Raw genomic sequence first — 16,181 nt, 5'->3', positions numbered from 1 at the left:
ATTGATTTGTTTTGTCTCACAGAAACCTGGCTACAAGAGGACTACGTTAGTATAAATGAGTCAACTCCCTCCAATTATTCAAATTTCCACATTCCCAGATCTGTGGGAAGAGGAGGAGGAGTGGCAACTATCTTTCAGTCTGATTTATTAATTAGTCCCAGGCCAATTAATAACTACAGTTCTTTTGAACATTTAACCCTCAGTTTCCCTCATCGAAGCTGCAAAGCAATAAAACCTCTTCTGTTTGTTGTTTTGTATCGTCCACCAGGCCCTTACACTCAGTTTTTGGATGAGTTGTCAGATTTCTTATCTGATTTGGTGTTAAATACTGATAAGGCTATTATAGTGGGTGATTTTAACATCCATGTTGACACTGAATGTGATAACCTTAGTGTAGCCTTTAAAACTATCCTAGATTCAATTGGTTTTGCTCAAAATGTGCATGAACCGACGCACTCTCGGCTCCATACTTTAGACCTTGTTCTGACATATGGCATTGATTGTGAAGAATTAACAGTATTTCCTCACAACCCTGTCCTATCTGATCATTTTTTAATAACATTTGAGTTTAATCTAACTGAATTCTCCACCCCCAAAAGAGGGTTCCATTATAGTAGATCTTTATCGGATAATGCTGTATCAAAACTTAAAGAGTCTGTCCCCTTTTTAATATCCTCCGTATTGCAGAAATGCCCTGCAGATAGCAGCAATGTTGTTTCTTCCAATTCACAAATAGATGTCTTTGTAAACGGTATGACTTCGTCATTGCGTTCTGCATTAGACAATGTAGCTCCCTTGAAAAAGAAGGTGATTATTCACAGGAAGCTGGCTCCTTGGTTTAATTCAGAGCTGCGTTCCTTGAAGCACAATGTTAGGAAATTGGAGAGAAAATGGCGCTCTACACACCAAGAGGAATCCTACCTAATCTGGAAGAACAGTCTATTGTTGTATAACAAGACCCTTCGCAGAGCTAGAGCAGCATATTTTTCATCATTAATTGAGGAGAATAAGAATAATCCTAGATTTCTCTTCAGTACAGTTGCCAAACTTACTCAGAGCCACAGCTCTGTTGATCCATCCATTCCCTTAGCTCTTAGCAGTAATGATTTTATGGGATTCTTCATAAATAAAATTGATTCCATTAAAAATAAAATAATTGGCATCCTCCCAAACATGATTACCTCATCCTCAGTAAGTGAGGCAGCATTGGAGGAATCCTTAGAACCTGCGCAGTGTCTGAACTGTTTAAAAGCAGTAGAGCTTTCTGAGCTATCTAAAATTTTAGCTTCATCTAAACCTTCTACCTGTATGTTAGACCCAATCCCAACCAAGTTGTTTAAGGAGGTATTCCCTCTGATCAGTGGTCCTATTTTAGACATGATTAATGTATCCTTGGTAAATGGATATGTACCACAGGCTTTTAAAGTAGCTGTTATTAAACCTTTACTTAAGAAACCATCTCTTGATCAAGATGAGTTAGTAAATTACAGACCTATATCTAATCTTCTTTTCTTATCTAAAATTCTTGAGAAAGTAGTTGCTAATCAACTATGTGAACATTTACAAAGTAATGACCTACTTGAGGAGTTTCAGTCAGGCTTCAGAGCTCATCATAGCACTGAAACAGCTCTGGTGAAGGTCACTAATGATATTCTCATGGCCTCAGATAATGGACTTGTGTCTATACTTGTCCTGTTAGATCTCAGTGCTGCATTTGATACAGTTGATCACAATATTCTCCTACAAAGACTTGAGCATACTGTAGGGATTAAGGGAAAAGCATTAGGCTGGTTTAAATCTTATCTGTCGGACAGATTCCAGTTTGTTCATGTTAATAATAAATCTTCCTCAAACTCTAGGGTCACTTGTGGAGTACCACAGGGTTCAGTCCTTGGACCAATTCTATTTACTATATATATGCTTCCGATTGGCAAAATTATCAGACAGCATGGGATTAATTTCCACTGTTATGCTGATGACACTCAGCTATATTTATCCATAAATCCTGATGAATCCAATCAGTTACTTCGACTGCAGTCATGTCTTGATGACATCAAAAGCTGGATGACTTTAAATTTCCTGCATTTAAATTCTGACAAGACAGAAGTTGTAATCTTTGGGCCAGAGTCTTCAAAAAATAAAGTTCTTAATCAATCCCTTAATCTGGATGGCATTAACTTGGCCTCTGGTAATAAAGTTAAAAATCTTGGTGTTGTTTTCGACCAAGACATGTCATTTAAATCCCATATTAAACAGGTTTCCAGAGTTTCCTTTTTTCACCTCCGGAATATCGCCAAAATTAGAAACATTCTGTCCAGGAGTGATGCTGAAAAACTAGTCCATGCATTTGTTACTTCAAGGCTGGACTATTGTAATTCTTTACTATCAGGAAGTCCACAAAATGCAGTTCGAAGTCTTCAGCTGATTCAAAATGCTGCGGCAAGAGTTCTGATGAAAATCAACAAGAGGGATCATATTTCTCCAATTTTAGCTTCCCTTCATTGGCTTCCTGTTAAATCAAGAATAGAATTTAAAATTCTCCTTCTAACGTATAAAGCCCTTAATAATCAAGCTCCACCATATATCAGAGCTCTGATTACCCCGTATGTTCCTAACAGAGCACTTCGCTCTCAGACTGCAGGTCTGCTGCTGGTTCCTAGAGTCTCTAAAAGTAGAATGGGAGGCAGATCCTTTAGCTATCAGGCTCCTCTCCTGTGGAACCAACTCCCAGTTTTGGTCCGTGAGGCAGACACCCTATCTATTTTTAAGACTAATGTTAAAACTTTCCTTTTTGACAAAGCTTATAGTTAGAGTGGCTCATACCCTGAGCTATCTCTATAGTTGTGCTGTGATAGGCCTAGGCTGCTGGAGGACATCAGGGTCTAATTTTCTCACTCTACTGATTTCTACTGTTCTTCAGTCTACTGTTCTCCAGTTTTGCATTGTATTACATTGAAATGACTGTCGTCATTTCAGCTTTTAACTTTTTGCTCTCTCTCTTTTTCTTCATAGTAGGTACACCTGGTCTGGCGTTCTGTTAACTGTGACATCATCCAGAGAAGACGGCTCACCCGCTACTACCATCTAATGTAGAACAGATTACTAGATCAATGTGTGCTTCTGTGCTTGTTTGTCTGTCTTGTTGTGTCTCTGTTCTGTCTTCTGTAACCCCAGTCGGTCGAGGCAGATGACCGTTCATACTGAGCCCGGTTCTGCCGGAGGTTTTTCCTTCCCGTTAATGGGTGGTTTTTCTTCCCACTGTCGCTTCATGCTTGCTCAGTATGAGGGATTGCAGCAAAGCCATGTACAATGCAGACGACTCTCCCTGTGGCTCTACGGTTCCCCAGGAGTGACTGCTGCTTGTCGGGACTTTGATGCAATCAACTGGTTTCCTTATATAGGACATTTTTGACCAATCTGTATAATCTGACCCAATCTGTATAATATGATTGAACTTGACTTTGTAAAGTGCCTTGAGATGACATGTTTCATGATTTGGCGCTATATAAATAAAATTGAATTGAATTGAATTGAAATCTTGAATTCCAAGAAATAACATCATTTTAAAAATCTTGACTTTTTTGTTTAACATTTACTTGGTTATAATATTCTAATTTTCTGAAACACACTGAATTTGGTTCTAATTATCTGTAAGCCATTGTCATCAAAATAACAAGACATAGTATATACTTGGAGCATTTTATGTTATGTATGATGAGTTCATATAATATATGAGTTTCATATTCTGAAATGAGTAAGAAATAATATTGAAATTTTCTTGGATATTCTATTTTTGAGATTTACTTGTTTGTCCCACCCACTAACAGGTGTACTGATGAAGAGATATTTAATTATATTATCTTAACCTGTCAGTAATGACAATGTGATGTTATTTTCAGTGGATTCAGGTTTACGAATAATGTATCAGTAACTTGAATTTTCCTTGATCAAGGCATCAACTACTGAACACTCATCGGGCTTCGTAACAGACAATTACAGATTGCAGTCAATGGCAGAAACAAAAGTCTTCACTTCAAAAACTTTAACAACCAAATTGAAAGAACAATGTTTGTAACTTTATTGTGCTAAAAGGCCCACAAAGGTCAGATGACAGAAAGATTGATATTTGGATCGTCGGTGGCAGTTTTGCCTTTAACTTGAAATAAAGTATTTTCTTTCTGCTAGGAATTATTGCATGAAAACTTTAGCTGCTTGATTCTGTTGTTACAAAATAAATCCATTGTAATATTTCATCTAGCATAATTTACCATGGAACGACTTAAATGAACAACTTCCTTTAATTATCTGTACAAATCCTCCCCAGAAAAGATTTTGGCTACATCTGAATGCCACTGAAGGTGGCAGAAAAGAATCTTGTCACATATACCACATATACACCCACAAAGAGTCTTCTAAAAGTAAAACTATATTTTTTACACATCTGAAATATCTTAATGACCTATTGTTGTTTGATCAGCAGAAAGTATTTGATGTGATTACATAATACAGACATACTCCTCTAACACAGCAGCAATTAAGTGTATCAGTTTTTACGCAGGTAATTTTGTCTACAGTTAACTACAAAGATCCCTTCCTGCATGATAAAATCAAAGCAGCAGATTGCTTTAAATGACATGTAATTATTAGTGATTGTAGTCTTTCAACACAACCAGAGATCTGTGCAACAAGAAGTTGTTTTTTATGTTTCCCTATAAACAACACTGCACTGACCCCGGAGCTATTAAATGCTGTTATGAAGGCCACAATTATGACTGTGATGTAACAAAATATGCTTGCTGTCAGAACTCACAATTATACTTTTGAGCACTGACAGTAGAACATTGGTTCTAAAAGACATCTTTCAATGCAGTCAGACATTTTACTGCTAGCTTTGCAAAGAATGATGGTAATGATCATGACTGACAGCATCTGGCAAAACCAGATATTGCATCACAGCTGAAATTGACATATTGATATTGTGGCTTTAGAGATATGTTATTCATACTGTTGCACCATACTGTAACAGTATGGTGCAAACAGTGGCCATTAACTATGTCAATTGAACATTCAACATGATTGGAAAGCCTGCACTCATTAAAAAGTCATTAACAGATTTGAAAACTGAAAAGACGGGGAGGAGAAGGAGGAAAAGCATATAGTTGTGGAAGCAATCATCTTATCTGTCTATCCATCCCTTTTATTCATCCTTAAGCTTGTTCAGGGTAGTTGCGGGCTTGTGGCTATCTAGTATTGGGTAGGAGGTGGGGCATGCCCAGGATGGGTAACTAGTTCCTCAGAGCGGCAACTTAGATATACGGTACTAGAGAAACATTTACACACTCATTTAAGATTTAAATTATACAAAAGGCCTCAACACACAGGATGTTAGATAGTAAGACAAAGCTGGATCCACAGAAAGAATATGCAAATTAAACATCATAACAACCTTTTTTGCAGTGACGCAACGGTACTACTAAGAGAACAAGAACAATAACAGGAGATTAGCTGTAGCTGCATTCACTTTGTACAATTTGTGAAGGAAATATTTTATATTGGTCTTATGTTGTCTTTGCCTGTTGCGCTGCATAACCACACAGCACTGATTCAAGCTCACCACCTGATATTATTTTTTACAACAAAGGATGTGTATTTTTGACACAAATTGCATGTAATCTTGCTTAAAATGTTAGTAAATGATATTTTTGAGCCAATATGGTTACTAATTCAGATATTCAGAACATACTTTCATACCTACAGTGTTGTGAAAGATGTACTTGCCACCATACAGATTTCTGTTGTTTTTCCTTCTGTGGTCACATTTGCGTGTATAAAATAAAAAAAAATAATAATAATAATTTCAATCTCAGAAACAGGTACCAACAGTGAACATAAAATGTTGTTTTTAAATGATGATCTTATTCATCAAAAGAACAAAGCTATCAAAGCCAAGCTGGCACTATGTGAATTAGAAAATACCCCCATTGTGATGTTGTGAACTAACTGCTAATAACCTCATTTGTTTCAAAGCCGAGTTAAATTTCACTTGCTACACCAAGGTCTGATTACTATATAACCTATGTATAACCTATAGAATCAAACACCTGGACCATGCAAGTCACGTCTGGGCCTACAGCCTTCTGAAAAACAGCTACAAAAAAAAAAATGCAGGATGTTTCCCCAACAACACTAATACAGACTTTCTAGTTCTAACAGTAACCGGTCTAATTGCTTGCTATTGTCTTCTTCCACAGAGTTGACATACTGGTGAAGATTTTATGCATTTTATTGTTTTAATTTTATGAATAGTTTTGTTGTTGTTTTTTCTACAGAAAATGGTGTATACACATTTTATACTAAATAGCGATGTGCACAACATAAACAAATAATCAGTTTAATTTTTAAGGTTAACTTATGTATAAATACAATATATTTCATCACATCACAGCTGGTGATTTCATTGCTTCCTTTGATTTAAAACTTTGCTGTTACACTGTTACCCTGTCTATCAGGTCTTATTTGCTGTAGACAACAAAGGTGGAGATGGCCAAAGGACTGTGGGATTATTTATGGCTCCTTAGTTAGCACCAATAAGGGACATTGTGAGCTCCCTATGCTAAAAGAACTATGAGAGGAAGCATGCAGGCTCATTTTCCTACCTCCTTTGTCACTGACTGCACTATTCGGACAGCACTTATAGCGAACGATGGCACACCTCCAATTTGCTAAAGAGTCCTCACCAATTAGACATTTTTGAATCCAGCCAAGCTCTCCAGAGTCCTGCTTATGTCCTGATTGTTTGACTCAGGAGTGCTGAAGCAAAGAAACATATAAATTGCAGGACACTGGCCCTCAGGCCCTGGAGTTTGACAGCCCTGCTTCAGACGTTTAGAAACCTTTTGACTGGTGAGACAAAACTGAAGCGTTTCGAAAGTGTTCCATCACATCTAGGATAAAACTCACAAAGCAAATCAGAAAAAGAACATCATACCAACAGTCAAACATGGCTTGTGGTGTGACAGTGTGGGACCACTTTGCTTTTTCAGAGCCAGGACAACTTGTCCAAACTGATAGAAACGTCATGGATTCTGTTTTACGCCAGAAAAGTCCAGGCTTAAGTCGGATTTAGATGCTGTGCTATGCTCAAAAACCCTTCACAGCAATGTAAGAGGAGTCGTCACTGCCAGGGGTGGCACAATCTTTTATTAGGTTTAGGAAATGTTACAATTCCACAAAGAGTAATGGCAGTCTGGATTACCCTTTTTCCCTTAAAAAATTTAAAACTACATTTTGTATTTACTCTTTTTTTTCAATGTATTATTGAAAGAAAAAACTGAAGAAATCTGCATGGGGCAAATACTTTTTTACTACATTGTGTAGTTTGTGTAGTTTTTAGTATTGTAATCGCTGCTTGCACATGCTGAATTTATGGGTCTCCAAACATATCCCATTGCACAACATTTAGATCAAATGAATGATCCTTGAACACGATTTCTCTCCTTTATATAATCCAATCCTTTAAGAGGTTCTAATTTATGCAAAAGGTTTCCAGTGAAAAAATGCCAAATGCATTGATCCAAGCTGTCACTTCACATGATGCTGTGTATGTGATTTAACACGGCTTCTTAACATGGACCTCCCTCATGACAGTCCTCAGGTTAATGGTGTGAAAACAGGGACCCTGCTTTCCTCAGTCTGTCAAGTGGTAATTGGCCAACAGTTTCCCTTAATAGCAGTGTGCCACAGAGACTGCAAACACTTCCTAAGCTGTGTACAAAATAATTGGTGAAGAGCAAATAAGAAAGACATGAGTAAACATGAATTCCCTTTTTTAAACGTAACATGTTACCATCAACATGAATATGGTTTATATGTTATGACTGAGGCTTATCATCCACTTTGTGCTCTTGTTTTTATTTTACAGGCTATTCATCTGTGCGCATGAGAGAGACAGATAAAGGAGAGAACTGTCAGAATCACCAAGATGAGACGGTTTAATGATGGTAGCCTCTGAGGACAAAAGCTCAACACAAGCTGAGGTGGTGAAGTCTCCTTTTGAACATCGCCTCAACTTTGCCACATGCATATCTCGATGAAAAACTGAAAGAAGATAGCCAATTTTTTTTTTTCTGATTGGTACATGGGGACAATATGCATCGTCACATATCCATCAATAAAAACAAGACAAGTAATAGTAATTATTTCAGCTCTGAGAACAGTTGAACATCCTGCTGATTCCCTAACAGGATCACACCAAGGTACTGACACTGCTGTAAGATTGAGCCCTTTTGTTCTTTTTGGCTCTATACATGACTTTCAGAGAAGCACAAATGGCCTGCAGATCAGGCATGGTGATGAGTGCCTTGTTTTGGTCTGTAACTATTGTATGTTTGACTCACATTGGCAGAGTAAGTGGTGATTGCTGGTTAATTGAGGGTGAAAAGGGCTTTGTATGGCTTGCAATTTGCAGCCAAAATCAACCACCTTATGAGGCCATCCCACAGCATATCAATAACACCATTGTTGACCTTCGTCTGAATGAAAACAAAATCAAAAGTATCCATTATTCCTCTCTCAGTCGCTTTGCCAACTTGACCTACCTGAACCTGACCAAGAATGAGATCTCATACATAGAGGATGGAGCCTTTTCTGCTCAGTTTAACTTGCAAGTTCTCCAAATGGGCTTCAACAAGTTACGAAACCTGACAGAGGGGATTCTCCGGGGTCTAGGAAAGCTGCAGTACCTCTACCTCCAGGCGAACTTGATTGAAACTGTGACACCTAATGCCTTTTGGGAATGCCCCAACATAGAAAACATTGATCTCTCCATGAACCGCATTCAGCAACTAGATGGATCCACATTCACCAGTCTAAGTAAGCTCACCACCTGTGAGCTGTACACAAACCCTTTCAATTGCTCGTGCGAGTTGCTGGGATTTGTGAATTGGCTTTCAACTTTCCCAAACCGGACAAATGAGCGGATGGCCTGTGACTCTCCACGTGGCGTCGCAGGTTACAGCTTATTGAGCCAGAAACCTAACAACCCCGCGTACCGAAATGCACTTCACATGCTAACTACTGTTTGTACTGCTGAAGAAAACGTGACACCATTTACAACTGTCTCCATGGAGTCCATAACGCTACCGCCTGACTCAACACTCTGTGGGCTGGAAGACTGTCCCTCAGGCACAGAACCAGAGGACATAACCATCAGTACGACAGAAAATGATGTGCAGGGAACCCCTCTGATGAAAGTGAAGGAAGTAACAAACACAGGTGCCACCATTACAGTTCAGCTTCCTCATCCCTACAAGAAGATGTACATTCTGGTCCTTTACAACAACAGCTTTTTCACAGTAATTCAAAACCTCAAAGAAAACAAGGAAGATATTGAGCTTAAAAACCTTAAACCCCATACCAACTACACCTACTGTGTTGCTTCAATACGCAATTCTCTTAGACACAACCACACATGTCTAACAGTCTCCACCGGCCCTTGGAATGGAAAAGACAGAGTTGTAAACAATGCAACTGCTACTCACTATATTATGACTATTTTGGGCTGCCTTTTTAGCATGGTGATTTTTCTGGGAATCGTCTATTACTGCTTGCGGAGGAAGCGTCAGCAAGATGAAAAGCAAAGGAAGTCGGTCAGTCTGAAAAAAAATATAATGGAACTCAAGTACGGACAAGAACTAGAAGGCGGGACCATTTCTCGTATGTCACAAAAGCAGCTGGTGGCCGGAGAGAGCATGGCCCGTATGCCGTACCTACCATCTGCAAGTGAAATGGAGCAGTACAAGTTTCAGGAGATCAGTGACACTCCCAAAATGATGAAGGGCAACTACATGGATGTCCGGAGCATGGATCATCATGAGCGCAGGGAGTGTGATATGGGAATGGCGGGGAACAGTCAAGGATCAGTGGCAGAGATTTCCACAATTGCAAAAGAAGTTGATAAAGTCAATCAGATAATTAATAACTGTATAGACGCCCTAAAGTCGGAATCAACCTCTTTTCAAGGGGTTAAATCTGGAGCAGTGTCAACAGCCGAGCCCCAACTGTTGCTAATATCAGAGCACCCCCAAAGTCAATCTGGCCTTCTTCCTCCAGTGTATAAGGACAGCTACCATCACTCTCTTCAGAGGCATAGAAGCTCTGATGTCTCGCCAAAGAGGCCCAGCACTGCCACAGGCGGGCCCATGCGAAGCCCAAGGCCTTATCGATCTGACTCAAAGTACATAGAGAAAACCTCCCCAACAGGAGAGAGCATCATTACAGTAACACCTGCCGCAGCCATCTTACGGGCTGAGGGAGATAAAATCCGCCAATATAGTGACCACCGGCATTCGTATCCCGATGCTCAGATAGAGGAGCTAGAAGGACCTGACAGCCACAAGCTGTTGGAACCCCTCACCCACTCCCGCTCCAGAGACTTGGCCTATGCCCAGATGTCCTCTCAGTATCACAATCTAAGCTACTCCTCTAGTCCCGAGTACTACTGCAAGCCTTCACACAGCATCTGGGAGCGATTCAGACTCCACCGCAAGCGACATAAAGATGAAGAGTACATGGCTGCTGGCCATGCACTGCGTAAGAAAGTTCAGTTTGCGAAGGATGAGGACCTGCATGATATTTTAGACTACTGGAAAGGCGTTTCAGCTCAACATAAATCATAATCCATCTAGGTGTTTTTAAAATGGACCCTCTGTTGCTAAAAAGACACAAGAACATCTTTTGACATCTGAGTCAATGGATACTTCTCTACCATGATAAACTAATTTCTCATGTATTACACACTCTTTTGACTGTGAAGAAGATGAGATGAGGATTTGTGAAACTTCTCTTATTATCTAAAGCATTCATCTGGGAAAAAATATATTGCAAATTAATTATATATATGTTACAATGGATATTAGGTTTTTTTGGGTATCGCATGGCCAAGTCCTGTGACAGTGGATTTGCTGTTGTGTAATATGAAACTACTATATGAAGAAACTGAAACTTTTAAATTTTTTGAGGAACTATCGGGACCCACACAAGCAGAACACTTTTTCTTCCTCCTTGCATATATTTAATTGAAAACTGTGTACAGATCTGGGTTTCTATATTTGAAATGTTTGCTGTGTAAATGGTGAAGTATTAGTAGATGAATCAGGTTTATCAAACTGTCCACTTTCCATTTTGAATACATTTATGTTGAAGCCTAACTTTAGCTCCAGAACCGCAATAATTCCAGTACTCCTCAGAACTGTCAGAGTTATCTTCCCTATTTCTAGGACCCCTCCCCCCCTCCCCCAAAAAAAAATAGCCATAAAAAGATTTCATTTAAAAAACAGTATTTTGATCACTTTTAACAGTTTTATAAACTGCAGGGAGAATACCACTTGAACAGCAGAGAAAAGCAATTTGGACAATTTGTTAATTCTACCTTAAATTAGATCAGACACATGTTTTTTAATCAGTAACTAAAAAATACTATTTTTTTTCTCTAATATCCTCCAAAGAAAATGTTTCTGATGCCAGGCCCAATATCTTTGTTGTGTATTTATTAATTTAGCAAATAATTAAAGATGAATTCCAAAAACAAACAAACAAAAAATTATAAATAAAGCATTACAAATGGTGGAGAAGATTAGATTAATTCAGACTACACACATTCCAAACAGTTAGTTATTGCATTCATAACCCAACAATATACTGTATAGGTCAACAATTTGTGCTGTAAAACTAAAACATACACAACGGGTTCAGCACATAAATGATCCAGTCTTTACTAGGTTCTAGATTTCTCCAAATCTAATCTTAATAGCACAACACCTACAACAGATTCCTAAATGTTTAATCATTGGTTAAACAAAGCCAACATAGATATGTCTTGTATTTGTGGTTAGGTTTTCTTGCCACATGGTGGGTTGTTGCAGAGTTCGGGCTCTTTTAATTGCATTAGGCATTTTGTGGCGTCCCAAAGACCTACACAATGCATTCAAGTATTGTGCAGAGCTCAAAGAGGAAATTATGAATGTGAAACAGGCATGCAGCCCCAGAAGACGACCCATGAGCTTCTCTGCAGTGGGTTTATGCCAGGGAACATCCAAATAAACAATTCAAAGCTCTCCGTAAACAAAGACCGACTTCTTTTCCATTCAAATCCTGACATCCAATTTTCGAGAGCAGTAACAAAACTTGTTACACCTTTTTACACATCTTGTTCTCGTTTTAAGCCTTTAAATAGTATCAACAAAACTAGTGCCAATAGCTTATGGCCAATAGCATTTTTTTTCTGCCTGTACTCACACATGGGAAATATGGGAACAGCGTTATATTGTCAGTGAGGCAAATTTAATGAGAACTGTGTTTTGATACTGTTTCTGTGGGGTAAAAATGACTGATGGGGCAGTTCTTGCTATAAAAAGGTCAAATGTGTTCTCTTTCATGTCACAATCCCATAATGGATGCAATGTTAAAGAAAGACATTTTAGTAAAAGCCATAAAGTATTAGACACAGAGGGTTCAATTTCAGAGTGTTATACAAAATTGAGATTGTGTCAGGAGTTAAAATTACCTCTTCGCGGTTCTGGTGTTAAAATACATTCAAAGCACTTCACCTGTTATATTTTTTTAATGATTTTTTTTATTATATTTTAGCTTATTTTTATTTATTTATTTGCTTTTTCATGATTCAGACGGATTCAGTTTTTAAGTTCTCTGAATCGCAAAGTGCAGTATTCACTGGTTGGATCCTGAAAGAGTCCCTGCTGGCAAAAATGCAGTACAGACCCCGCTGTTGTGAAAGTCTATGTTTCTGTTCCATGAACCGCCATTTCAATCTTTTGTACCAAAGTAGAGAAGCTAAAAATGTTTACAATTTTCCTGCCTAATCTGGGGATCAAATTAGCATACAGTAGTAGGTCAATATACCTTTATTTCTTTGTTTCTATAATCTTTACCCATAATATTAAAAATTGGGAAACAGGATTTTGTTTAAAAGTCTGCTATTAAATCACTCCAATGGGAAGGCAGCTGTACATTGTCATTATCTAGGTAGACAGAAAGCTGCCCTGCAGGGGAGCCCGATAGATGAATGTAACAGATACATATTCTGATCTGTCTATGGCAGCTTTCTCCATGTATTTTCAAGAGGATTTTTAAATCATGCTATTGACAATTGTGGGTTTTACTTTGTTTTTTGTTTTGCTTCAGTATTCCTTCTAGCCTGCTATCTTGCATAATGTGTGATCATATAAATGAACAAACATAGTTTGTTTTCTTCAGATGGGCCTTGTTGCTTGCTGAGAGGTTTAATGTGAATTTTATCTGCTTAGGCTGTTATATAATTTTGTATATTATGAAAGATAAGTACTAGGCAGACATCAACACGCTAAAGTATAGTTTTCGAATGTGAAACTGAATCCTCTGACTTAATGGCTGTGAATTTGTAAATCGTGTTTTATTCTTTTTTTAAGTTAAATATATTATTTCGAGCTTTTTGTTTGTAAGATGTTTATATATTTTATTCCAACAAGGCTCATGATGATTCATTACATTGTTAACATGTAATGAACATATTCTCTGTTTCTTGTATGATAAATTGTTACAATATCAACATGTATAAATGTGTTTAATCATTTTAAATGATCATCGGTTCAAATATATTAAAAACACATGGTATAGCAAATAATTTGATTACAATCTAAAACAAGAACATTTTATCAAACTTCCATCATATTGACTTTTTTTTCCTTTTCTTTTTTAGTCTGGAAAATTTCAGTCGAGGAGGATATTTTTGAATATTGACTAAAACTCATAGATTTTGTTGCTGCATCCTTTCCAAATGTCATGTTTTTGAAATCCTATTTTAAAAGGCTATCTATCTATCTATCTATATATATATATATATCTATATATATATATATATATATATATATATATATATATATATATATATATATATATATATATATAAGTTCAACTCATTCTCTTTTCTTTTCAACATGGATATTGTTTCTGCTTGATCCCAATGTAAAAAAAAAACATTTATATCTTTGTTTTTTTAATATCCATTTTAAGTAGTGAAGGATGGTGACATCAAAGAGGCGGGAGGAAAAAAAGGTTGTATTAGGTAAAATTAACCTAGTCAAAACCAATCCAATATGTTTTCAGTGGATGAAAGCAGGGACTATGGTGACTTGGCCCCAGAGCTAACCAATGCAACACCATGCCACCAAAGTAAAAAATAAAAAGTTTGAATAAATTAATTTGATTTTTAAAGCTCTCTATTTGAATATAATTATTGTGATTTCTATTAGTATCTCTTGTGCTTAAGATACATACAATACAATGTGTTCATCTGACAGATCAGGCAGGTCTGAAAACTAGAATTTCTTATTTGTGACTAGGGGAAAAAACAACAACATTGTTTTCAGTTTTAACTTGCATTTTTAAAAAGAACGTCCAACTCTGAACTTTGTGACTTGAGTAACATTAATATGTATATGCCCATGCCCTGTTTGGATTAATAAACAATAGACATTATAACTTTAATAGATTAGAAAACATAACAGCACAGCAGACGCTCATGTTGGGTCTCAGACCTGAGTTAAAAAATTTATCAGGAAGCATCTTTTTTTTTTTTTTTCGTAAGCCTGTTTGCACGCATTTATATTTCAAACCCATTTGTACCTTTTCTCTGACATTACTTTTTCCGTCTCATTTAAGTGTGTCATGATGTTATTATTTTACTCTGTAATGAAACATTCATGAGCCTGATGTGAATGTCTTATGTAAGCACCTTGTTATCTGTTAACTGGGTTGTCGGACTTACTATTTCAACCGCCTTAAATTTTTTGAGATTTGAGTAAAAATGTAAATTGTTGTTTCATTTCTAATGTTTATATTGTTGTTAAAACTCCATTTATTATTTTTATATAAAAAAGCATTTCCGTATCTTTCAAAAGCTGTCAGGGTTCTAGTTTATTTAGCTACTTAGAACCATGTTTTTTTTATATTGCATATTGTAGCACTTATGTGTCTAATAAGAGTTTAAAGTAATGAGGACAATATTTAGAGAGATCAACAGTTGTTTGAGTGCATCAAAACAAACAAGAGCACAAAAATGTTTTTTTATTATTTTCAATTTTCAAAACTATGTTATCTGCTTTCAGACAAAGTACTGTGAAATAAAGTTAAGGGTGCACATACAGCAAGGTCAGTATCTTTATTATGATTTTAAATTATTTTTTTTACCTGCAATTGGAGATTAGTTTCAAGAGTGTGTAAAATTACTTGTTGTACATGCAAAATGTGCATATTGAATAATTCGCAAAAACATAAATATGACAAATGATGTTCTAATATACATTGAGTAATTTGCTTGGCTATAATTTAGCATGTATGACTTAAAAAAAATGTTTGAATGTGACGTACAACCTTCAACTCTGGCCAGCTGCAGCTGAAACTAAATGTTTACACAATTAAGATACACAATCAATTTTTCTCACTCTATTAAATCAGACCAAACTTTTCCTATTTTAGGTCAGTATGAATGACCAATATTTGTCTTTGCTAAATGCAAATAATGCATTAAGCAAAGTAATGCATAATGCAAATAATGAGGGAATTTTCTTTAAATACTTTCTTCAAATTAAAGAATGTACACACTAAGGCTACAATGCCTTTAACCAATTTAGGGAAGCCCAAATGATGATGATGATGACATGGCTTTAATGGTTGTGATTCACATAGTGTATGAATGTAGGTATATTATTATATTATAGATATATTGTTATGAATGTATATATATATATATTAAGGAAGATCTCAAAAAACACAATTTCACATGACAGTGATGTCATGGGAAAATCAAAAAAAATCAAAAACTCTAAATGACTGGTTCCTCCTTGGTTACAATAACCACATCTTCCAAGACAAGCAAATACATCATGGTAATCTCCAATCACACTAATCACTGTTCTATCCCCGATATTAACATGTTTTGGTGCAAACTCTGTCTATCCAAAACAGAAGCTGCTGGCTGAAGCTGAGTGTGTCATTATCCACAATGAAACAATTCCTGTACTGACATGGACCGCAACACCACTCAGACAGGAAGAGGCCGTGACTCCAAACGCAACATAGAAAGCTTGACTACAGTTTCCATATGCATTCAGGAACGATGACCTTCA

The 16,181-nt window shown here is 36.9% G+C and overlaps 1 protein-coding gene across 2 annotated transcripts in view; it reads left to right on the top strand.

The window, feature by feature from the left end:
- Nucleotides 1-13,603, top strand: part of elfn1a (extracellular leucine-rich repeat and fibronectin type III domain containing 1a) — a 118,836-nt gene extending 105,233 nt beyond the window's left edge. For both annotated transcript variants that reach the window (XM_012850179.3, XM_036148216.1), the window contains one exon: nucleotides 7,922-13,603. In XM_012850179.3, coding sequence (XP_012705633.1) covers nucleotides 8,307-10,676 — 2,370 coding nt within the window. In that variant the 5' untranslated portion in view covers nucleotides 7,922-8,306 and the 3' untranslated portion in view covers nucleotides 10,677-13,603. The remainder of the gene's footprint in view (nucleotides 1-7,921) is intronic.
- Nucleotides 13,604-16,181: the final 2,578 nt, after the last annotated feature.

Source organism: Fundulus heteroclitus, chromosome 16 (assembly GCF_011125445.2).
Source record: "Fundulus heteroclitus isolate FHET01 chromosome 16, MU-UCD_Fhet_4.1, whole genome shotgun sequence".
Lineage (NCBI taxonomy): Eukaryota > Metazoa > Chordata > Actinopteri > Cyprinodontiformes > Fundulidae > Fundulus > Fundulus heteroclitus.
Note: the sequence above shows the minus strand (reverse complement) of the source record. Positions and strands in the feature narration are given on the sequence as shown.